The following is a 22,089-nucleotide window of genomic DNA, read 5'->3' as shown; positions in this document are numbered from 1 at the left end:
GGGGTGGTTTTAAAAATTTAAATAATTTCTTCGATTAAAAAAAAAAGAAAAAATTGGATAGACTATGTGAAATGATGGTTTTCACACATTGACAACAGGCAGCACAGGACAGGTCCTAAGAGAAGGGAAATAAATGAAGAAAGCCAAACAACTGCCCCCACTTGCTGCCTGAAGCTGTTCTTCAGGACCCTAAATTTAAATAATTTCTTCGATTAAAAAAAAAAAGAAAATTGGATAGAATATGTGAAATGACGGTTTTCACACATTGACAACAGGCAGCACAGGACAGGTCCTAAGAGAAGGGAAATAAATGAAGAAAGCCAAACAACTGCCCCCACTTGCTGCCTGAAGCTGTTCCCTTCAGGACCCTCCCAGGCTGTAGTGCAGGCGGGGAGACCTCAAACACAGCTAGGTAGGTGATCTGAGTGGGAGTCAGCTCAGGGATGCTGGGGTCTAGAAGTTATAGGTCAGGATATTAGAAGGGGAGGAGAATAATGGCTCAAATTTGATGAAAACTTCTAAAAAATAGTAATAAAGAAAATGACAGAAAAGCAGCCAGAGATGAAAGATAAATCATAGAGGAATATGTATAGAAATGAAAACAGACAACTTGTCAGAAATTAAATGCAAGCGAGGAGGTGCATGCAGGGCTCTGTAAGCAACCCTGAGCTGGCCAGGCTGTGTCCACCAGACTTAAAATGAGATTATAGTAATATTCCTCCCCAAGTCTGTTATCGCTTGTCGTTCTGTTCTCTTCATTCTCATGGGTTCCTTTTCTGAACTATGGTTCTTGTGCTTCTTCTGTGCCCTAGGTAAAATGATTCTGGTTTCATCTTGTGCTGCCAGTTTATCTCAAAGAATAGAGCTAATGCTAACACATTAGCTTCTCTGATGAATACCCACTACTTATGGAGAGACTATGTATACAAGTATTGTGCTGGGTAGTTCAAATAGCTTAATCTCGATAATAATGCTTTGAGATAGACCATTAGTTAGTGTATATAAAGTAGTTGAGTGTTTACTACAGGCCAGATTCTGTTCTAAGCATTTACATGTCTTACCTTATTTAATTTAAACTGTATAATTCTTACGAGGTGGGTTCTATTACCATTGCTATTTTACAGGTGAGGAAACTGAGGCAGAGAGAAGTAACTTAACCAAAGACACATAGCTGAAAGTTGTGAAGCCTGGGACTACACCCAGGCTGCCCACTCCAGAGCCTGTGTTGTCAATCCCAGTGATGCAGTTGTCTTTTTGGTAGCAAGCGAGAGGTCACGGCTAAGCTGCGTCATTATGGCTAAGCCTGGAAGCAAACCCATGTCTGACTCCATGGCCCATTCTCTTTTCACTATGACACATTGCCTCTGACATTCCTCCATCTTTCTGTGGCATGTAATGTTAATCACCTACTTCAACCCCTATTAATCATTTTAGGCTTTCACGTATTGGGTGATTATTCTCACATCCATTTAGGAAGGGCGTGGGAGCCAGAATTCTTAACTGACATAAATGCCTTTTTATCTTAGGTTCTAGATTTTCTGTTAACCAGAAATTATCTTTCCTCTGAATAACAACACAGATAGTTAGCATATATTGAGAGCTTTCTGTGTGCCAGGCACCGTGTTAAATACTTTACATAAATTATCTAACTTAATCTTCACAAAAATCCTGAGTTAGGTTACTTATCACTCCCATTTCACAGGTGAGGAAAATAAGGTGTACAGAGATTAATACCATCAGTAAAGTCAACAAGGGAAGAGCTCTGACTTGACCCTGAGCAGTCTCCTGAGAGCCTACGCTTTTGAGCATTTACTATTTTGGTTCCTTTTGGTTGGAACTGTATCTTTTGCTGTTCCTCTACCTACATTAATGATAGCTAGGATTTACTGAGTATATCATGTCACGTATCCTTTAAGACAAAATGATCACATTTTCCAACAGAGGTTAAGTTCAATAGAAGTTAAATAATTTGCACCAAAAGTGGTCTGCTAGGATGTGAACCCAAGTCTCTTAATTCAAAAACACTTTCTGTCTACTATATATGTAATTATCCTCATAAATGTTACTTTTTCTAACCGTTCCCTGCTACTTGTTGCTCCTAATTCCAATTTACCCTCCAAATTATGGCCAATTACTTTTTTTAAATGCCAATCTGATAAGTCACATCCCTGCCAATGAATGACCAATGGTTCCCCAATGTACAAAGGATAAGGGTAAACATTTTGTTACGGTGACAGAGGCCATTTACAACTTGGCTTCAAGATACTTGCCAACCTCATGTCCCACAACTCATTTCACATGCCCTTCTCCTTAGAAAGACCTGTTTATTGGCAATTGTCTAAGTAGGTTTTATTAGTCATGAGCCAGTAAGGTATAACGGTTAAGTACAATAAATTGGCTTTGGACTCAAAGAGCAATGAATTTGAATCTTGGTTTTCTACTCACTAGTTTAAAGGCCTTGGTTAAATTACCTTAATCTCTTTGTATTTTTGTTTCTTCTTTTTAAAAATTAATAATAGTATGTTGTAGTAAAAGAGTTAATGTAAGAACTGAATGAAACATATATATGGTGCCTGACATAAAACTAATAAATGCTCAATAAGTGTTATTTATAATTATATTATTATATAATTACTGTGCCCATAAATTCCCGCTTATCGCTACTACCAGAAATATTTGTCTTCCTCATAACTAGCCAGTAATGAACCACCTGATCTTTTATTCATCCAAAGTCTCTCTTCAGGTGTCAACTCTTCCAGGAAGTTTTCTGTCTGAGTGAGGTCCCATCTCTGTTCTCAGAGTTTCCTTTACTTCTCTATATTATAGTACTTATAATACTATTATAAACTTTAGTTTATTTCTGTGTCTCACATCCTGGAAAGAAAAGGTCCGGTAATAAACATCTGAGGCTTGGAGGGCCGTATGGTCTCTGTCGTACTACTCAACTCTGCTACTGCAGCACAGAGCAGCCATGGACAATACATAAACAGGTGCGCTTGTACTTCAATTAAACTTTATTTGCTCACACAGGCAGTGGACCCACTGGACTCTTGGAATGTAGTTTGCCAGCCTCATGTGCTGGACCATAAGCTAGCAGAGGGCAAGGGCTGGGTCTTTCCTCTTAGCATCCTTACCAACAAATGGGCCCAATAAATAGTTAATGAATTTCATGAGTAGATAAGTCAATGAAAGTTATGAAAGGTTTAAATTGTGTTATGTCCTCTATAAAACTTTTTCCAAATAAACTATTCCCTTATAGCCTCTTTCTATTACCTAACCTCTCTTACCTACCCATCACTTCTCATTGTAGTTGTTGATGTGAGCTTTTGCTGTATCCTTTGCATCCTTTGGGCCCTGCAATGTACTGAACACATAGGAGGTACTCAACAAAATGAGTACTGGCAGAAGAAAAGAATTAAAAATTCTTTCAGGTTTTGCACATTAGAGAAAATAAAATAAAATAAAATAACTGTCTTGGACCAAAAGGGGCTCCTTCCCGCTATAACTCTGACTTACTCTGTAGTTGTGCTGGAACTCTACATAAATATTACACGAAAGTACTGAGTACCAGGGACACACAGGAGGACAGGAGGACAGAGGACAGGAGGAAAGGGATCAGGCTGTGGGGAAGCAGTGGACTGGCCAGAATTCCTAAGGTGCTCACGGTCATTTGCTGCAGTACTGGGTGGTAATCAGAATGGTAAGTTTGGCAGGTGCTTTTTCTTCATCTGTATCTGAATAACTACCTAAGTGATGTTTCGTTTTCCGAAAGCTTCTTACTATGTATGTTAGACTCTGGTGGGTGGAGAAAAGGAGAGCACGAGGAAGGTTAACACCAGCGCACGCTGCTCAGTTGTTCACAACAGACAAGACCACTGGTGAAATGTAACCTACCTTGCTCTTTCCAAAATATCAGACTAAGAACTCTTTTCTAAAATAGTGCACCCTGCCCAATGTTCTACTGGTCCTCTAGTAATACATTCTAAAAATACATTTAAGAAAATCAACAAATAAACATAAAATATAATTTCAAACATACTCAGAATAAGGAAAACTAAGAGCTACATGAAGAGCTACAATTCTTCCACGGAACTACTAAGATTTGTGTTTTCTAGCCTCAGTCTAATACAAACTTTGTAACTTTCATCTTCCACTCAGGAGCATTTAAAAGAAAAAGTCAGTCTATTCTTTATCTTAATAAGATACTATTTGGATCACATACCTATTTGGAAGATGATGACTCCCAAAGGTTGTACTTCCCCCAGGACCCACAAATAACCGCAGTCCTTCTTCTGTAATGCACGTTTAAAATATTTGTTGTAGGTACAATTATTAGATTATTGCCAAATAATACCCACATTGTAATAAATTCACATTTTACATTTTAGTTTCATTAAATAAATAAAACTTCAAAAACTACATACATGTTTTAAATAGGCAATTTAAAAGATATCCAATAGTTATTTCTCATCAACTTTACTAAAGCTATTTTTCTTAAAACTGAGTAAAGAAGACAGCTCTTCCTACAAATTTCCACCAGTACAGTTTAATTATTTCTCTTTACAACCAGTCATATAACGAAACCAAGTCTATTGTTAACTGCTCTCTATTCACACCAGTATGAATAATTATACCTTTCAAGTTGGTGGTATTTAAAATGTTCAGTTTCAGTGAAAATGCTAAGGGAACGAAAGATTCTGTTATTCACTATTATTTCAAGATCATCACCCAATCTTCCAAATTACAATAGTGACTTGAAATACTAATGGCTAGTTAGGACAAAGCAGATGTAGATACTATTGTAAGGTATATAAACAGGGTAGACACTGACACAAAATTAAAGAATACAATAAAAGCTTTGTTTAAAAGTGATCTTTTTAAAGTTAATTCTTTTCCAAATTAAAATCCATTCTTAGAAATAAACAAGCTGCGAAGTTATCTTCTGACTTCTATGGGCATGAAATTTATTTTACAAACGTGCAAGTGTCAGTATCATGAGGTACTGCCTCTTTGCTGCTGACCCCTCCGTTATACGAACTTGGATTACATATAAACCTGTATACGCTTAATGGTTAGCCACACACCTTCTGCACTGGAATCCAGGCTGAAGTCTTGACTTTGTAATATTTTCTCCACAATATCATCTGCATCCACTCTGGTGTCATCAACTCGCTTCAGCTGAGATTCTACAGAATCTTGTTTCACTGGGCATCTTTGAAAATAATTAAAATATTTTTCCTCCTTTTTATTATGCTATAAAAACAAAGTTTTTTTCCCTTCCCCATTTAAATGGAGACCAAAAGGATACCTGTTGAGTGTTTCTGAAACTGTGTCTTCTTTATCAGCCGTATCAAGATTTGGTTCGGATACTTTTTGCTCAGTTTCATCACATGGCTCTAGAATACTTTCAATTCCTGTTGATGTACTTCCTACTGAGGTATTTCTCCTATGGCAGAGCTCAGAGAAACTAGATGACCGGGAGTGGCAGCTACTATACCCTGTCAGAGAAAATCACTTTGGATATAATACTAATATCAAACACGCTGCAATCAAACATTCTCCCACACCTTAGCAAATTCAAGTCCCCGTAAGGCAATAAATGCCCGAGGAATTCAACTTCACTTTTAGACTTTACCTGATACTTTTGACTGCTGGCTTGCATAGCTTGATGTTCTAGAATGTCCACAGGCACCAAGTTCATCTGGAACAGAGGCACTCTTTGCTGAAAGATCTGTGATGTGGCATAACATATTGTTAATATTATGGCCAACAAGTCAATGACCGATTTGTATACAACCTGCATATTTTCTAAACTGCCAAATTCATTATCAAGAAAAATAAGTTACAAAGTGAAAGAGATCAATTTATTTATTATTAGTTTTAAAGCCTACAGCACCTGGTATTCCTACGTGGCCTCCCATCCAAGTACTAACCAGGCCCGACCCTGCCTAGCTTCTGAGATCAGATGAGATCGGCTATGTTCAGAGTGGCCGTAGATGAAAGAGATCCATTTAAATCAGTACAATGTACACAAATGTAAAATCAGTACAATGTACACAAATGTATTGCAAGGAAATAAAAAAATTTAAATACTTAGTTTACTGAAGAACTATAGTGTTTTTCATAAGATTTAACAGCACTCTACCTTAAATAAAACTATTGCAGTTTTTGTTGTCCGGTATTTCTAATAAAAATTAGTCAGGTGTATTCTTATAAATTCTCACAAAATATATGCTCAGAGTTTAGAAGTAGAAGCAGTTATAATCCAGTGCGGCAAGTTTTAAAATATGTACAAACACCAAAAAGAAGCTAGTAGGAGCTTCAGAGGACTAGTGCTAACGGAGGAAAGACCTCACAGAGGAGGTAAACTCCAGGTCTGTAACGATGTCTGGGAATTCCTCAGCCTGGTAAGGTGGGGAAAGGCGTCGGGAACAGCATGCTTATTTGTAGAAAAGCAAATCGTTTGGTAAAGTTGGCATATAGGATAGTGCTGTAGGTGACCGAAGGGAAGAGATGAGTGGGTGCTAATGAAGGACCGTCTATGAGTCGAAAGAAGGAAAGAATTCCATGGCTTTAAGCAAGTGTGTGACATGACCAGATCTACGTTTTGGGAAGATCACCTTGGCAGCGGGATAAATGAGGTGAAGGAATGAAGGTTTTCACAATAATCCAGGTGAGAGTGAAAGATGTTTAGCAGGCACAATGACAGGACTCAATTACTAAGCAGCAGTGTGTGCCAGGAGCACTGAGCTAGAAAATACAGGAGGAAGAGTTAGGAAGCCTCGTGATGGGTATGTGGAATGAGACACCTGAGGACAGCCCTTCGCTGTTCATTAAACTTCTATTGTGTCCCTGGTGTTATGCTGGAGGCACAGAGACAAATAAGACCTGGTCATGAAGGACCAGCTGAGGAGACAGCCACGTGGCCGGATTTCAGTGTGACGTGCGGCGTGCAGTGGACCTTTCTGAACAGCATCTGGAAGCATGTACCTGGAGTTCAGGAGGCAGGTGTGCAGGCAACACAGATGTGTAACTGAAAGCACTGAACTCACAGGGACAGGATCGCATTCACATTTACGTGACAGTGACGTCCAGGGGCACAGATGACACTGACCAGGGAGGTTGAGCAAAGGGGACTAAACCCTGTGGAACATCATTATTTAAGAGGAAGGTGAAAGAAGATGGAGCCAGACTGCACATATGTTTAGGAATAACGGGCAGTGTGCTCTTCTGGAAGTCTGGCTATGAAGAGTGTGAGGAAGAGGGAGGGGGAAGGAGAGCAAGAGCCAGTGGAAGAGCAGTAGACAGAGAAGGGTGTGGGGCTAACTAGTGAGTTTCCGTGTTTTTTTTTTTTCTTTCAATAAGAGAAAGAATTCAGAATATTTAAATACTGAAGAGAACCAGCTAATTGGAAAAGGTAAAGTACACGAAGGATTCACTGATCCTAATTTTGCAGTACCCTGTTCTATCTGTGGGGAGTAGAAGCACACGGTGGTGGGGGGGTGTGTCCCTGCAACATTTAGCTTTTAAACAGTCGGAGCGTAACACTTAGACAAAATGAAACGTCGACTTAACCAAAAACCGCATAATTAAAACTCCGCTGATACTCATTGGCCCACTATAGTGTCATGTACCCACAGAATTTATTTATTTATTTTTAGAATTTTGAAGGAAACTATGGGACTCTTTTAGGACATCAGATAGCACTGTTTCTCACAAATTAAAAAACCAGTAAACTACACATCTGTACCTGCTATTCCAAGATGGATTTTGAGAGTCTCTCCACCTTTTCTATCTTCTTCCAGAGATTCAGATTCACCAGCAATTGGTATAGACATTGATGTAGAAGGAGGCCTGTAAATAAACATTTCTAAGGATCACAACTTGGTTTATGGGTAAATCTGAAAGTCTGAGATACTGTTAGAGATAGGTTGTATAGTCAGTACGCAGCCTTAGTAAGGTGCCTGTAATGTTACCTCTTTGAGGATGAAAGTAATAAAAATCAACAAATAATTATTAGTATCCTGAAAACTTGAATAAAATTCATGAACGGGGAAGGTTTTTTATACAACAAAAAATGTGAGACCAGAAAGGGTGTCTGGAAAAGAGGGCGGGACTCTGCCGGTGTGTTCCCGGCACTGTCAGTGGCAGGTGCTTCCACTGTCGACAACTCAGACCAGGCAGGGAGCCACCTTTGAGGTGGAGGAAGTGGCTCCAAGCCCTTCTGTATCTGACGCTGGAGAGGACATCTCGTACCTCCTGCCTCCTGCCTCAGTGTTTAAGCGCTCTTGTTGGCTCCACTAAATAGCATCCATGGTTTCCTTGTCTACCTTCTTCTCTGTAAACAGTCCACCTGCCCCCAGGAGAGCTGACAAAGAGCCCCAGTTGTTTAGATTTGCTTTTTGGCCTGGATTCTCTGGAAGAAGGTGATGGATATATTTTCATTGGCTAATTCAAGGCTCCTATCTCCACAGAGAAGCTGTGAAAAAAGGGAGGGGCGAGTTTTGAGTTCTAGCAGGAATTTTTTTTTTTAAATAAAACAACCCTAACCTTTTGAGGTTGATCTTCCAGGGGAAAACTACATTTTCCTAGAGACTGTGTCTTGTGATCTGAAATAAAATACGTAGGTGGTCGAAGAAATCATGGAGCTGATTCAGGTCCTTGAGGATGGACATTTAAGACTGCCATTAAACTTATTTTATTTATAGATTATTCATGTCCCAGGATCTCCTAATTTTTAAAATTCAATGTCCTATTGAGAAATTTTCAAGTATTTGTCCTGTAAGTAAATCAAAGTCAGTATATCCCCAACTAAACTTATCTTCTTTCCCCAAATGTTTTCTTCTTGCATTCTTTACCTTTATGAATGCCATCACGATCCATGAAATCACCAAAAGTAGAACCCTAGATATTGCCTGTCTCCTTCTTATGAATATTTCTCCATATCCAATCAACTCTAAATTTCAGATTCTCTAATATTTTTCCTAGTCATCATCTTTTCTCCACCTCCACTAATTAGTTTGGTCTTTGTACCTTTTCCTGTATGACTAACTACAAGAGTTTCTTAGCTAGTCTGTCTAACTTTAAATGAAACATAGTACAAACAAAATCAGTTTTACCGTAGGCTAACTGATGTAAATAAGAATTAAATTGCTATCAATGTTATAATGAAACAATGTTATTTGAGGACCCGCTATAATGTAAAACAGCGTGGTGGGGAAAAAAAAAAAAGCCCTGCATTTAATTTCTATAAGAAAAACTAATATGTAAAAGAAATACACTTATAAAGAATGGAGTCTATGGTCACAGTCGATCCCTGGTGGTGGCTCGTGCCCGCCTGTCTGAACTCTTATCTTTCACTGCCAGTCCCTTTGGTTTTCCTTTGACAGATGCCTGAGTACAGCATCCCCATCCTGCCACCCTAGGCCCGTTCTCTGACCCTTCAGAGCTCCCGGCCCGAGGCCTCCCCTCTTCTCCCTGCCAGTCTCCCTCTGGCTCCACTCTTTACTGTCCAGCCTGACTCCACGGGCACAACACGTTAGCAATACTTTCAGGTTGGCAGCCCTTGTTCCGCAGTCTCAAAAACCTGAAGAACCACAAACCTTGATAATTTTGGCCATCTGCGCTAAGTGCTCAAATACTGGGCAACTAAGCATTATGGAGAAAGTTCATCAACCATGGGGACTGTTTTTAAGGCGAATTTAGAATCTAAAATCTTAGCTGGGCCTTGGCAGCTCTCCTACGTCTCCCTAAACAACTCAGTTGTGTTGAATAAATAATCACTAAGTGTCTATCATATGCCAGCTTTTATTCTACTGCCCCTTTTGTTCTGAAAATGTTTTTATATCCCTTATCAGAAATGGTTTAAGATAGCTCAGTTACAGAAAAGAAATGGATTATTTTACTTTAATTTCATGGAAATGTTAAGAGTATATGAAAAATGACCCCCTCAAATGACAATTCTACCTATGTGGTGGACTGTAAATATACCGTGCCCCACAACAACGGCATACATTTGTGCAGGCTGTTTTCTCTTTCTGGAATGTCTCCTCTGCTTAGTAATTGCCTATTCATCCTTTAAAACTTAGCCCAGTGTCACCCCCTCAGTGAAGACTTTCCTGGCTTTCAAGGGAAAGTTGGGTGTCCGTTTCCCACGTAAACTGTGAATCCTTCAGAGCAGCAGCTGGTCTTATTCATTTTGGTAAATGTTAGCACATGATAGCCAATCAAGGCACGAGTACTGAATGAATGAGTAAATCCTGGTACCCAGGACAAATTAGTTCTTTAACCTCTGAGTCTCAATGTTCTTACTTAAAAATATGGATAATACTTCACAGAGTTGTTTCGAGATTCAAATTGGGAGACAGTAATATTCGTTAAATCATGTTGACACGTGGCAACATCCTTCCTGCAGGAATATGAATGTAGCAGAGCCCTAGCTAGCAAGGGAGTCACAACATCCCTACGTCTGCTTTATCGCCAAATAATCAAATGCCAGCAAGGTATGTAATCTTTCTCTCAAAATGCCCTTTTTCTTCATCAGCACTAGTGGTTGCCTTTCTTCTTGGGGTTAGTTTCACTCTTTTACAACAGTTGGTGGATATTTGATGAGTAGTAAAGAACTACAGAATGGAGTTTAGGGCAGGTGGTAAGAGGCTGACTTACCAGCTGCCTTCTTCATAAATACTGGCCTTAGAGTACAAAATTTGTTTCAGAAAACCGAAACCATACAATCTATGTCACAGATATTCTGTTCATAAAATATCAAACTGGAATTTAATCTGAGAATGCTAAGAATTGGCTTCACTCTTATTAGTTTCCCTAGTAAATTTTTAAACACTTTATATTGTGAAAAATTTAAAGACAGACAAAGCAAATAGAATGAACCTCTCTAGCAGTTGTTTAAATATGTCTTACAGACAAATACACAGTTGAGTCGCTTGATTGCTCTGTGCCTTAGTTTCCTCATCTGTAAAATGAGAACTTGGATTATACCGACGCTTTTTGAACTGGCTTCGTGAAGCTCCCTCAAGGACTTTCAGAGGTAATAGGTACTATACCTTTTTGCCTCCCAAGAGAAAAATGTTATATACTGGGATTCATAATACATGTGAGAAAAAAATTTTGTGGCTAAATATTCTGGAAAAAAAAAATCACCAAACTAGACAACTTCCAATATTCTCTTCAGCTCTAAAAGTACTGTGATTTTACATATTTGATATATATTGAAATATAACTTGATAAAAATAATTTTTACATCAGTAGTTCAAATATTTTCCTATTCAACCATACTCAGTATGTACAAGTGTGTGGATGTGTCAGAGCTGCCTCTTTCCACAGACAGTTGCATAATTTCAGATAGTCAAAGAAAAGAGAAAAATATTGGGGGTTTGATTCTCCTGAGAAAAACCTGTATGTATCTTGGGATGAGGGAAGGACTATTGATTCTAGTAAGTTATAAAAGTTTTTCTCTATAAATAGAAACTCTGGATTGTCAGAATTGTATTTGTGGAGATAACGTAGAACATAAAGTGATCTATTTTTGAGCTTTTCAGTATATGGATTTCAGAAGTAGAGAGATAAAATGGCAGAGCAAGGGTCAGTAAGGGACAACGCATAAAAAGTTCATGGGAAGAAATGATAAATTCATTTTCTTCTATTAAGTTTTGCTGCTCATTTTCTCATTTCACCCTAAACTGATTCCATTAGAAAAATAAAGTGTCACCTAAGAAATCAAAAATAGCATAGCAAAAATTATTTAGTCCCAAGAAAGCAGGAAATAAAGGTACCAGGAAATTATGGTCTGAGTGAAGACAGTATAGGAAGGCTAAGTTAGAAGAAAATGCATAGTTTTAATTAACGGTTGATTTATACTAAAATACATATTTTCATCTTGACAAAACAGAACATAAGTAGAGACTATATAGATGTTGCTATTACAGCTATTACAGAAGTCGATGCATAGGGAAGAAATGTTTACTTTTCTAAATATATCTTTCTCAGATATTTAGATAGTATCTAATTAACTTCCACGTTTAATTATCGTCTTCACGACTGCTGACAGGCCATCCTGCTGCTTTCTTCCATTCAGTTCACTCTCAGAGCAGGCTTTCACACATCTTTTCCTCCCTCCTCAAACCACCACCTCCATCTTTCCTATCTTCACTCTTCAGTGATCACCTTGTTTCCTATTTCACTAAGAAACCAGGAACAATTTTAAAATAACTTATATATGCTTCCACTTCTCATATATCTGCATCTGTAGCCATAGTCTCTGCCTTTATCCCCCTCAACAATCCAAGGCCATTGTTCTAGCATCATCCTTTTTCTGCACCACATTTCCCCTGTCTGTTAGACTGTTCATCTACTAATATGGCAGTCCCCTCTGGTCTGCAGGGGACACATTCCAAGACCCCTGGTGGAGGCCTGAAACACGGTAGATAGTATTGGAGCCTGTATATACTATGTTTTTTCCAATATATACATACCTATGATAGTTTTAGATTAGGTACAGTAAGAGATTAACAACAATAACTAATAAAAATAGAACGATTATAACAATAAAATCAGTTACTTGAATCAAGCACTGTGACACCATGACAGTGGACCTGATAACCAAGATGGCTACTAAGTGCCTAATGGGTGGGTAGTGTATGCAGCGTGGATATGCTGGACAAAGCTGGATTCATATCCGAGGAGGGACAGAGAGGGATGGAGCGAGATTCCATCACGCTACTCAGATTGCTGAACAATTTAAAACTTACCAATTGTTTGTTCCTGGAATTTTCCATTTACTATTTTTGGACCACGGTTGACGGCAGATAACTAAAACCGCGGAAGGAGAACTGTGGGTAAGGTGGGGACCACCATACTCACTGTCTCTAATTTTTCTCCTCTGAAACCCTCCTTAACCTCCTCAAATGAGGCTGTGATCTAAGAGCATCCCACCAAAGCGTTTGTCAAAGTCACCGACGATGTCTACACTGCAAAACCCCAAGGTCACTCCTCAGTCCCCACTTCCTGTGACCTATTTCCCTAGTGTGTGACGCAGTCCATTACTCCCTCCTTTTTGAAACCTGTTCTTCACTTGGTTTTCAGGGGTGATCTCCTTTGGTCCCTTCCTCCTACTTCACTGGTTGCTCGGCCTCTAACATGCTGGAGTGTCCCATACCTCAGTTTGTGGTCTTTTAAGAAAATTTATACTTACTCTCTCTAGGTCACTTAATCAAATCTCATGGCTTTAAATAGTATCTGTGTACTGATGATGTCATGATTTTCAAATCTGTATCTCCAACCTGGGCTCCCACTGAACCCTGTAGTAACAAATCTAAGTGCCTACGTGATATGGATGTTACACAGAGATCTTAAACTTAACATGTCCAACACCCAAGCTCCCAACCTGTTCCTCTTGTAGGCTCTCTCATTTTGATACATGGAAAAACCATTCTTGTAGTTTCTCTGGCCCAAAATCTTAGATTCCTAAAATAGCTGCCTAACTCATCTACCATTTCTGCTCTTGCCCACTTTGTTGCTTCCACAAATTATCTGTTCCCTACATAGCAGCCGTTAAGTCAGATTTTACTCCTTTGCTCTAAACCCTCCAGTACCTTTTTTATCTCACTCAGATTATAAGTGGCCTATGAGACTATTATTATAATGGCCTACAAAACTATCAGCTGGTCTCATCTCTATGACCCTCCCCTCTCATTCCCTCTGTTCCACTCATACTGGTTTCCTGGCAGTTACATGAATGTGCCAAAACACCCATCCCCCAGGGTACCGGGGGAGCTAACTTGTTACCTCTACCTCAAATGCTCCCCACCTCCTTCAGCTCTCTCCTCTAACACCACCCTCACTAGGGAGGACTCCCCCGAGCACTCCACATAAAAGAGCAACACTTCTCCCGCCATGGCCATCTGGCCTTGCTTCATTTTTCTCCAAAGCACTTATTGCCATCTTTATATTATATATTTACTTGTTCGTTTTTGTTGTTTGTTTTCAAATATAAGCTCCAAGAAGTCAGGGACCGTATCTGTTTTTTTTCCCCTGCTGTTTCTGTAGTGTCTAGAATAGGGCCAAGTACACAATATTTTGTGCACTTAATAGGTATTTATTAAGGAAAATTAAAAATTTTAATTTGTATAATTTCACCCAAAACCCAAAGATGATAAAAGACCGATAGCTTATAACTTAGGGTGTGGAGTGCCCGCTTGGCAGCAGGTGGTAACTTCTGTAAGGGCCGGTCGCCCAGCAGAAGAGCTGCTCCCTCACGGTAATAGCCCATAAACATTACAAAATATGAATGTGAAAATTTAAACAAAGAAACCACTATTACACTTTCGGATAAATAACTCTCATTGAGCAGCAACTTACGTTTTAAAACATGGGTCACCAGACATCAGCTGCATACTGATCAAAACCTAAATGTAAGAAAAAAAATTTCATGATTATGAAAGCTCTCTCGAGAGGAGAAGCCACGATCTACTAATCCACACATCCTTCAGAGCACCTAGTCCAGTACTTCCTATTTAGAAAGCATTAAATTAAATGACTGCTAAATTGGATTCTATCCAATATTAAATTGCTGCATTACACAGCCAGATTAAAAATCATCATTAACATCCAAAATTCTGCAACTGCAAGAATCAGAGTGGAGAAGATGGAAACAGAGTGCGAGCTTCGGCAGCAGCAGTCCTGGGGGGTGCGCTGTGCTGGTGGAGTTTATGGCTCTCCTCCCAGTGGTGTTAAGAGTTTAGGAGGTTGCTCTCCAACTCGCCATGCTGTCTCTTTAAGGGGTGCCTGCTGATGGCCTGTAGAGTCGAATGCTTCTCACCTTTGCTCCACCTTTATATCAGAATTTCAAGCTTTGCTAATATTTTCTGAAATACTGCTGTTCACCAGTTGCTTAGTGTCTTTTAAGAATCAGCCAGAGGACCCTTCTGGGAACAGTGATGATAACGGCAGTAACAACATAAGCAACTGTCACGAAGTGAGAACTTATTATGTGCCAGGCATAAGCTAAGTGTTTTATATGGATTATTTTATTTACTCTCCAAAACTCCTATAAGAGATTGATACTTTCATTTTAAGTTCAGGAGATTAAGTGACATTTCCAAGATCAAGTAGATAGTAAAGAACGGAGCTAAAATCTGAACCTAGGACTACATAATTCTAAAACTCATATAATCTTAATGAAGAATTCTGCCTATTTTCCACTAATGGCTGACATGTATTCTTCTACCTCCTCGTTCCATTCTTATCTCTTCATTCCGGTGCCTCCACTACTATTCTCTTTCTCTTTAAGTGCTAAATTTATCAAACGCTAGACCTATCCCTGTTGTGCTGGTTTTCTCAAGGCCTCTTCTTTCACAGAACTCTATAATCTGGTTTCCAACTCCATTGGAACAGCGCTCTTGAATATCTTGAATGTTTCTGGAAGGAGATGGAGATAGCACATGCAACTCTTAAAGAATTGTGCAGGGAAGTAGAACAGAGAAGTGGGACAGTGGCTGGAGGAGACGAGAAGTTGCCAGAGCTAATGAGGATGGTTCATTACAAGGAGATGATTAGGAGAAGGGATCATCCAAGGGACAAAACTCTTGATAGACAAGCTTTGGATTCTAGAACCTAAGAGGAAGGACTGACTTCTGACAGGAAGAGGGGCAGTTCATTTGTTGCAACTGGAGGCAAAAAGGATAATAGGGCTGGAGAGACAGGAAGACTTGTAAATTCTGTGATGCGAAAATGAGGGAATTAGAATTTAATGGCTTCTATTTTCTTAATAAAGGATAAAGCAAGACCATTAGCTGAGAGCAAGACTGGTAGGTGGAGACATGAGGAAAAAGAACGTATGAAACAGAATAGCTAGGAAACTGGGAAAGGAAACTTACAGAGGAAGTAGAGTATGACTGTTTGATGGCAGTGGGCCAGGCTGCAGTAATGCCAGCTAGACCTGCTCGTGTGAGCTTCGGCACCAATGTTCGACAGCTAGGATGCAGACCTGGGGAGGATACTCAAGTCTGATTAGGGTTGGGGATTACTTAGGAACAGCAATGGAGGGAGACAGAGGTAAAGGAGTATTTTTAAGGTTATGACGATTATGGACCATGGAATCTAAGTTAGATAAAGAGGAAAGTAAAAGCAAGCAGAGGCTGAGAGAGAGTGAGAAAGTGGTAAGGTTAAGGATAGCTAAGTAAGTAGTAGATCAATGTAAGAAACGTGGAAATGTAATAAACAGTAATAGGAGGGAGAAATACCTTAAATTGAGATTTTGGAGATGGTAAAGTTTCTAGTGGTAAGGAAGTCGAGAGTGTGACCACAGGAGTAGGAATTGAGACGAAGAAAGGGAAAAAGTGGCTGGAGATACGTAGCTTAAGGAACTGAGAGGCCTTAGGCACATATAAGATTAGCTAAAAGAAGAGAAAATACAGAGAAGACAGTTCAGAAATATATATCACTCACGCAGATGGTAAAGCCACCAAAAACGATGACAGATGGGATGAAGAGAAAAACCGTGAGCTAGGAGCTAAGTCATCAATGAGTAGGCGAGAGAAGGTAATTAAGTGGCTAGAAGACAGAGATCAGAAGGGAGAGAGTGACTGCTGAATGGTGTGTGACCTACTCTGTTAAGTATGGTTTTTATAGGACCAAGTAGGAGAAATGGTGTGAAAAGATGAGTGGGGAGCCAGAAGGAGACTATAGCACGAGCTGGCCGGAAGGAATGTGGGGGTCTAAAATGTAAAAGTAATTTCAATTTCCAATAAAAACACCATAATTCAGAGAAAGATTATCTATATATTTACATAAGAAATATAAAGAAACTGAATTTAGTGGGCTTGTTCAGGATCAGTCTAAGAATGAACTGTTTCTTCTGAGCCTGATGCTTAGACAGCATGAGAACAAGAAAAGACCACTGACCAGGCAGCAGAAGACATGCATTCTGGTCTCAGCTCGGCCACTCACTACTTTAGTGAGACACTTAACCTCTGAGTCTCAGCTTCTTCATCTATAAAATAAAGACAATCTATGCCCAACCCTGTCTATTTCAGAGTATATGCAAATGCTTTGTGTATAGAGATCACCATAAAACCAGGTCAACATGATGTGCACAGAAGTTTACATCGTGTTATTTTTTTCTGACTTCCTTCCTATCTTCTTTCAGCATCTTCCTCTCCTCCCCAAATACATTCCTCCTTTCTTTACAGCTGCTAAATTTGTGCAAGGAATGGACTGACTATAATAAGCACTCCATGCATTTTCACATCTTCAGAGCTAAATATTTACTAAAAATAAAGTTAGAAACTATAGGTATAGGGTAATTCTTTGCTCCACTAACTCTGACCATCCAGTTTTTGTTCAGAATTATTTTTCTTTCTTATCACTAGATAACTTTCCATCACGGGGTAATCTAACTAAAATATAGCAAAAGGTTGATATATTGAGTTTTAATCGATGCAAAATGCTATATAAATATTTCTTCAACTGGTCGCATTTCATATTCCCACCAACTCTCTGAAGCGCCTATTCTGTCTGTGGTCATCAGAACATGTGGCTCCTGATGGTACTTAGGGCAGACACCCTGAGTACCATCCATCACTTCACTAATTACAAGAGAACTCAGTGACTTCTATGTGGCCACCGCAGCTGCTTTGGAAATGACCTTCTGGGAGCTATAAAGATTTTAAGGTATTCATTCATCATGCTCCCTCCTCCCAATGAGCCCTAATGCCGTAGGGGTTGTGTGCATTGTTCCTCGGGTGGGCACAGAGCTAGAGAGAAACACCTCGTGATCATGAAGGTGAACACTTGTTACTTTTCACTGCATTGGTGATTTGGGTAGTTTTTTTTCCCCTAGGTGATGAGTATTTCAGTGATGTGCTCAGCTTATGATCTCAGAATGGATTCTCATCTTGTCTTTGACAGTATATACCTATGTTTATTTAAAGACAGAATTTCATTTGTTGACATGTAAATCTTGAAACGTGCTTACTTTAAGAATGGAATTATCTTGTCTTGTATTTTTGGTATCATAGCCTTCCAGTAAACAGCGGCGAGTGGTATTTCCTGACCCAGCAAACTCTGCCAGGTTTAGATCTGCAAAGCCCAGCTATGAAAAGAAAAAGAATTATATTAATAGAATATCTACTAGGCTTCTATCATATTCTCCTTAAAATAAACATTCAACCCATGCTCTAGATGAGTTATTTCAAATTTCAGTCATTTGTAATTTTTGTCATTTGAACAATGACTGTGTATTTACTTAATGTGTCTTTATTTATTTTACTTATTTATTTTTTTAGGCGAGGCAACCCTTGGTTGACCTCACAGATTGCAAGGACCTTGTCAGCTTACAATCTCTTATTTTTTTATTTTTTATGTCCACAGCAGCTCGTCTTTTTAGGTGGTCTCCCATCTGAGTTCTAACCAGGCCCGACCCTGCTTAGCTTCCGAGATCAGATAGGATCGGGCTTGTTCAGGGTGGCTTGGCTGTAGACTCAATGTGTCTTTAAATAGGCTCACTTTTGGTAAAAAAAATTATTACCTATTCTGCTCTTGTCTTAAGCAATACGATCTTTGAAATCATGCATTTTATGTGCTAAATATATATTTTTTTCTATATACATTAAAATACGTAACTGAAGTGAAGTAAATCAAACAACTAAAATCATTGCAAGTAGCAGTAGCACTCACGCCATACTATAGGAAATACTAGCAGACCAATCATGATCATTTGCATATACATATAGAAAGCTGATCAGACTTTCTTATCCCTAGTCTGGTTCTGGCTCTATTCTTAATTAACCACTGGAGACTACAGATGATTGCAGGTTATTAGGGTCTCACTCTCCACCCAAAGACTAGAATGATTTAAGGGTATCACATTTTTTCTTTGGTACGAGTGCATTCTCCTTCAGCATCTCTCATAACTTCATTTTGCTGATCACCCTTAAGCAGGATCTCTCTTTATGAACCTTACTTCCATCCTTTCTCAGAGCCTAGCCCTAACCCTCCCTGCTGCTATCCAGAAGTTCAGCTCAGACCTGTTCCTCCCTCTCATTACAACCCAGGTTTGGTCCCCGTTTTATGCAGCTACCAAAGATTGCCCTCCAGTCTTCCCACTGATGTTGTTTAACCTTATTTCTTGTTTCCAAGTGGTACAAGTCAACCCCAATACATATTTTTTTTAAACAAAGTCTATTTTTCATGACTAAGTATATAGAGAGCCTTTTGTTAACAACAACAACAAAAAGTTTTAAATTTGCAATTATTAAGCACATCTCCCTGAATACATAATAAAAAGTACCGACCATTTTAAACACTGCTGTGATTTTAAGTTGCTTTAAGACTTTAGAACACACACGGGGCACATATGAATGATATTCAAGATGAAGAATTTAATTGTAGGCTGGAGCATTATTTTAGCACCTTTTAACTGGTACAAGAAGAAAGAACGTTAAGACCTTGAGAACAGTTAAAGGGCCACAAGCCCCAAATGCAATAAGTCAGAACACATCAAGTCGCAGGTAACATCTACCTAATTTTCACATGGTTACTCTGGTATTACTGCCTCTTTTAGGGGTCCAACAGATCAGTCAAAAAGCCTGGGTATGTCCAGGGCAAAGCCATATCCAAATAAACATGTGAAGACTCATGTGGCTATGTGATCACACATCATCCATATGCCCTATTTCATGTATTATCCTTTCTCTTTAAACCTCCAATGCCTCCTTCACGTCTGTACTTTGTGCTGATGCCTTGCATCCTGTTTCACTCAGAAGATAAAAGCAATCAAAACAGCACTTAACTTTCATAAGCTCTTATTGCCAGCCACATCCATTTACCTAACTGTATCTGTGCCCACATATTTGCCTTTCCACTTACTGTAAGTGAACCGGCTGTGCTCCGATCTAATGCCAACTGCTCTCTTGTTGCCTACTCAAGTTCATTGCTCCAGTAATTCTTTCCTCTCTCTTGCATTCTAAAATTTCCCTTCTCTACTGGCTCAGTCCCATCAGCACACAGACATGCTGGATTTTCTCCATCTTAATGAACGAAAGAAACCAAAACCTCACCCTACATCTCTCTCCAGTCTATTTTTCTGCTCCCCTTTACTGCAAAACTCCTTGAAAGAGTTGAATGTGTTGACTGTTTCTGATCCCTCTGTCCTTGGCCACCTCATCTCTTTGCCTCCCCTCTCCTTATTCTTCTAGCCATAGTGTCCTTTTCCTTAAAAATGCCAAGATCACCTCAAGACCTTTAACAATGACTGTTTTTTAACCTGACAGCTTCCCTCTGAGATCCTGTCACTTTCTTCTTCATTCTATTCAGGTCTAAGTTGGAATGTCATCTCTCTAAAGGGGCCTTTCCTGACAACTTTAGGACATGACCCATCTCCTCTCTCCCCTACCCTGTAGTTGTCATTCTTTATCTCTTATCTGGTTTATTTTTCTCCTTAGTAGTTATCATCACATCATGTACATACACGTTTTGATTTATTTAGTTTATACTGTCCCCTTCCCTCAACCCTCTGTTATAATGTAAGCTCCACAAAGGCAGGGATTTTTGTTTTGTTTACTGCTGCATCTTCGATATTTAGAATAGTGCCAGGAACAATGCCTGGCACATGGTAGGCAGTTAATACATATTTGTTGAATAAAAAACAGCCCATTGGCTCACCATCCATTGTTGGATTGTTGGTATTACAGTGTCACTAAGCATAATGCAAGTTAAAAAACAATCTGGTCAGTCCCCATGATGAAAGCATACTAACAGGTGGGGTATGTTTTAGGCTGAAGGTCAGAGCATCTTTTATGTGCCAGGCCCTATTCTCGACACTGGAAAATAGTGATGAATGGGACAGATAAGGGCCGTCTTGAAGAGCTGACATTTCCGTGAGGTACCAGAATGTTCATATTTCTTTATGATCTTATCTTTGGCTCCACTGATATAATTGTCTTCTTAAAATGGTATCTGTGGCCAATATTACTCCACTTGCCAAACAATTCTGAGCATCTACATTCCAGGTAATGATAGGCATTAGGAATGTAAATCATTCCTATTCTCAAGGAGCTCATAGTTTAATAAGAGAAAACAGAAAATAAATTCCTATAAAAAAGTATAAGTGCTGTGATAGAGGAAGGCACAACTAAGAAAGAGGGAGAAAATAATTTTCTCAGTGGGGAGGGATGACTGAGCTGAGTTTTTAATGATACGTGAGTTGACAGGACAAGAGAGGGGAGAAGCAAAGGCATGGTAGGGAAAATGTCAAGTCACAAGGCAAAGAGGCTAAAATAGCATGTCTCGCTCTAGGAAGTTGATGAGGCTTTTGTTAACGAAGCTTAAGGATGAGTGAGTGAGTGAGTGAGTGAGTGAGTGAGTGTGTGTGTGTGTGTGTGCGCGCGCGCACGCATGTGTACACAGATGATAGGCAAACCAAGATAGGTCTAATATGCTTGGTTAAAGACTGTGCACTTCGTTTTCCTTCACAGGTAATAGAAAGCTGCTGAAGGACTAAAAGTGAGGGAATGATATCATCCTGTTTGAACTTTTAGAACCATTTTTCTGGCACTAACATAGATGAAGGACTGGAGGGAGACAACAGAGGCAGAAAACAAAGGAGAAGAGGCCAGTGCAGGTTTTAAATAAGAAATAATGAAGGCACAACCTAAGGTAGTGGCCTTGGGAATGGAGAGAAGGGATGGTTTCAAGAACTTTTTGTAAGGGAGACATCAAAGAGACATCATAGCACACCCTGTTGTTTGCCTACCAACCATTCAGTGCCCTGATATTTCTTGCTAGCAGAGCTCTGATTTCATTCAAGTGTCCATTTTTAGCTTATCCACGTGCATAAGGAAAGTAACCAAACCTCTAGCTCATTAGTGAATTGTGATTAGTCTAAGCTAACCACCGCAATCCATTTCCTATTGCCTATTACTGGTTTAGGAGTAGGCACATGATCCAGCTACAAACAATGAAAAATATAGGGAAATCCTTTGAGGGCCATATAGGAAAATATTCTCACTCAAAAAAGTCATACATGGGGAAGCAGCTGGATTTTGTTATATGTGAATGTGCTGACAAAAACTCAAG

The 22,089-nt window shown here is 39.3% G+C and overlaps 1 protein-coding gene and 2 pseudogenes across 1 annotated transcript in view; all 3 read right to left on the bottom strand.

Annotated features, from left to right (window-relative positions):
• FAM102B (family with sequence similarity 102 member B) overlaps window positions 1-22,089 on the bottom strand; it is a 58,687-nt gene that overhangs the window by 7,827 nt on the left and 28,771 nt on the right. Inside the window, exons 4-10 of the mRNA XM_006919581.3 lie at window positions 17,990-18,106; window positions 14,374-14,420; window positions 7,751-7,854; window positions 5,636-5,731; window positions 5,309-5,498; window positions 5,085-5,212; window positions 4,223-4,292 (exon numbers count right to left, since the gene is read on the bottom strand). Coding sequence (XP_006919643.1) covers window positions 4,223-4,292; window positions 5,085-5,212; window positions 5,309-5,498; window positions 5,636-5,731; window positions 7,751-7,854; window positions 14,374-14,420; window positions 17,990-18,106 — 752 coding nt within the window. The remainder of the gene's footprint in view (window positions 1-4,222; window positions 4,293-5,084; window positions 5,213-5,308; window positions 5,499-5,635; window positions 5,732-7,750; window positions 7,855-14,373; window positions 14,421-17,989; window positions 18,107-22,089) is intronic.
• LOC112469152 lies at window positions 5,885-5,998 on the bottom strand (annotated as a pseudogene).
• Window positions 18,376-18,494, bottom strand: LOC112469144 (annotated as a pseudogene).

Source organism: Pteropus alecto, unplaced genomic scaffold (assembly GCF_000325575.1).
Source record: "Pteropus alecto unplaced genomic scaffold, ASM32557v1 scaffold106, whole genome shotgun sequence".
Lineage (NCBI taxonomy): Eukaryota > Metazoa > Chordata > Mammalia > Chiroptera > Pteropodidae > Pteropus > Pteropus alecto.
This window is presented reverse-complemented; position numbering and strand designations above follow the sequence as displayed.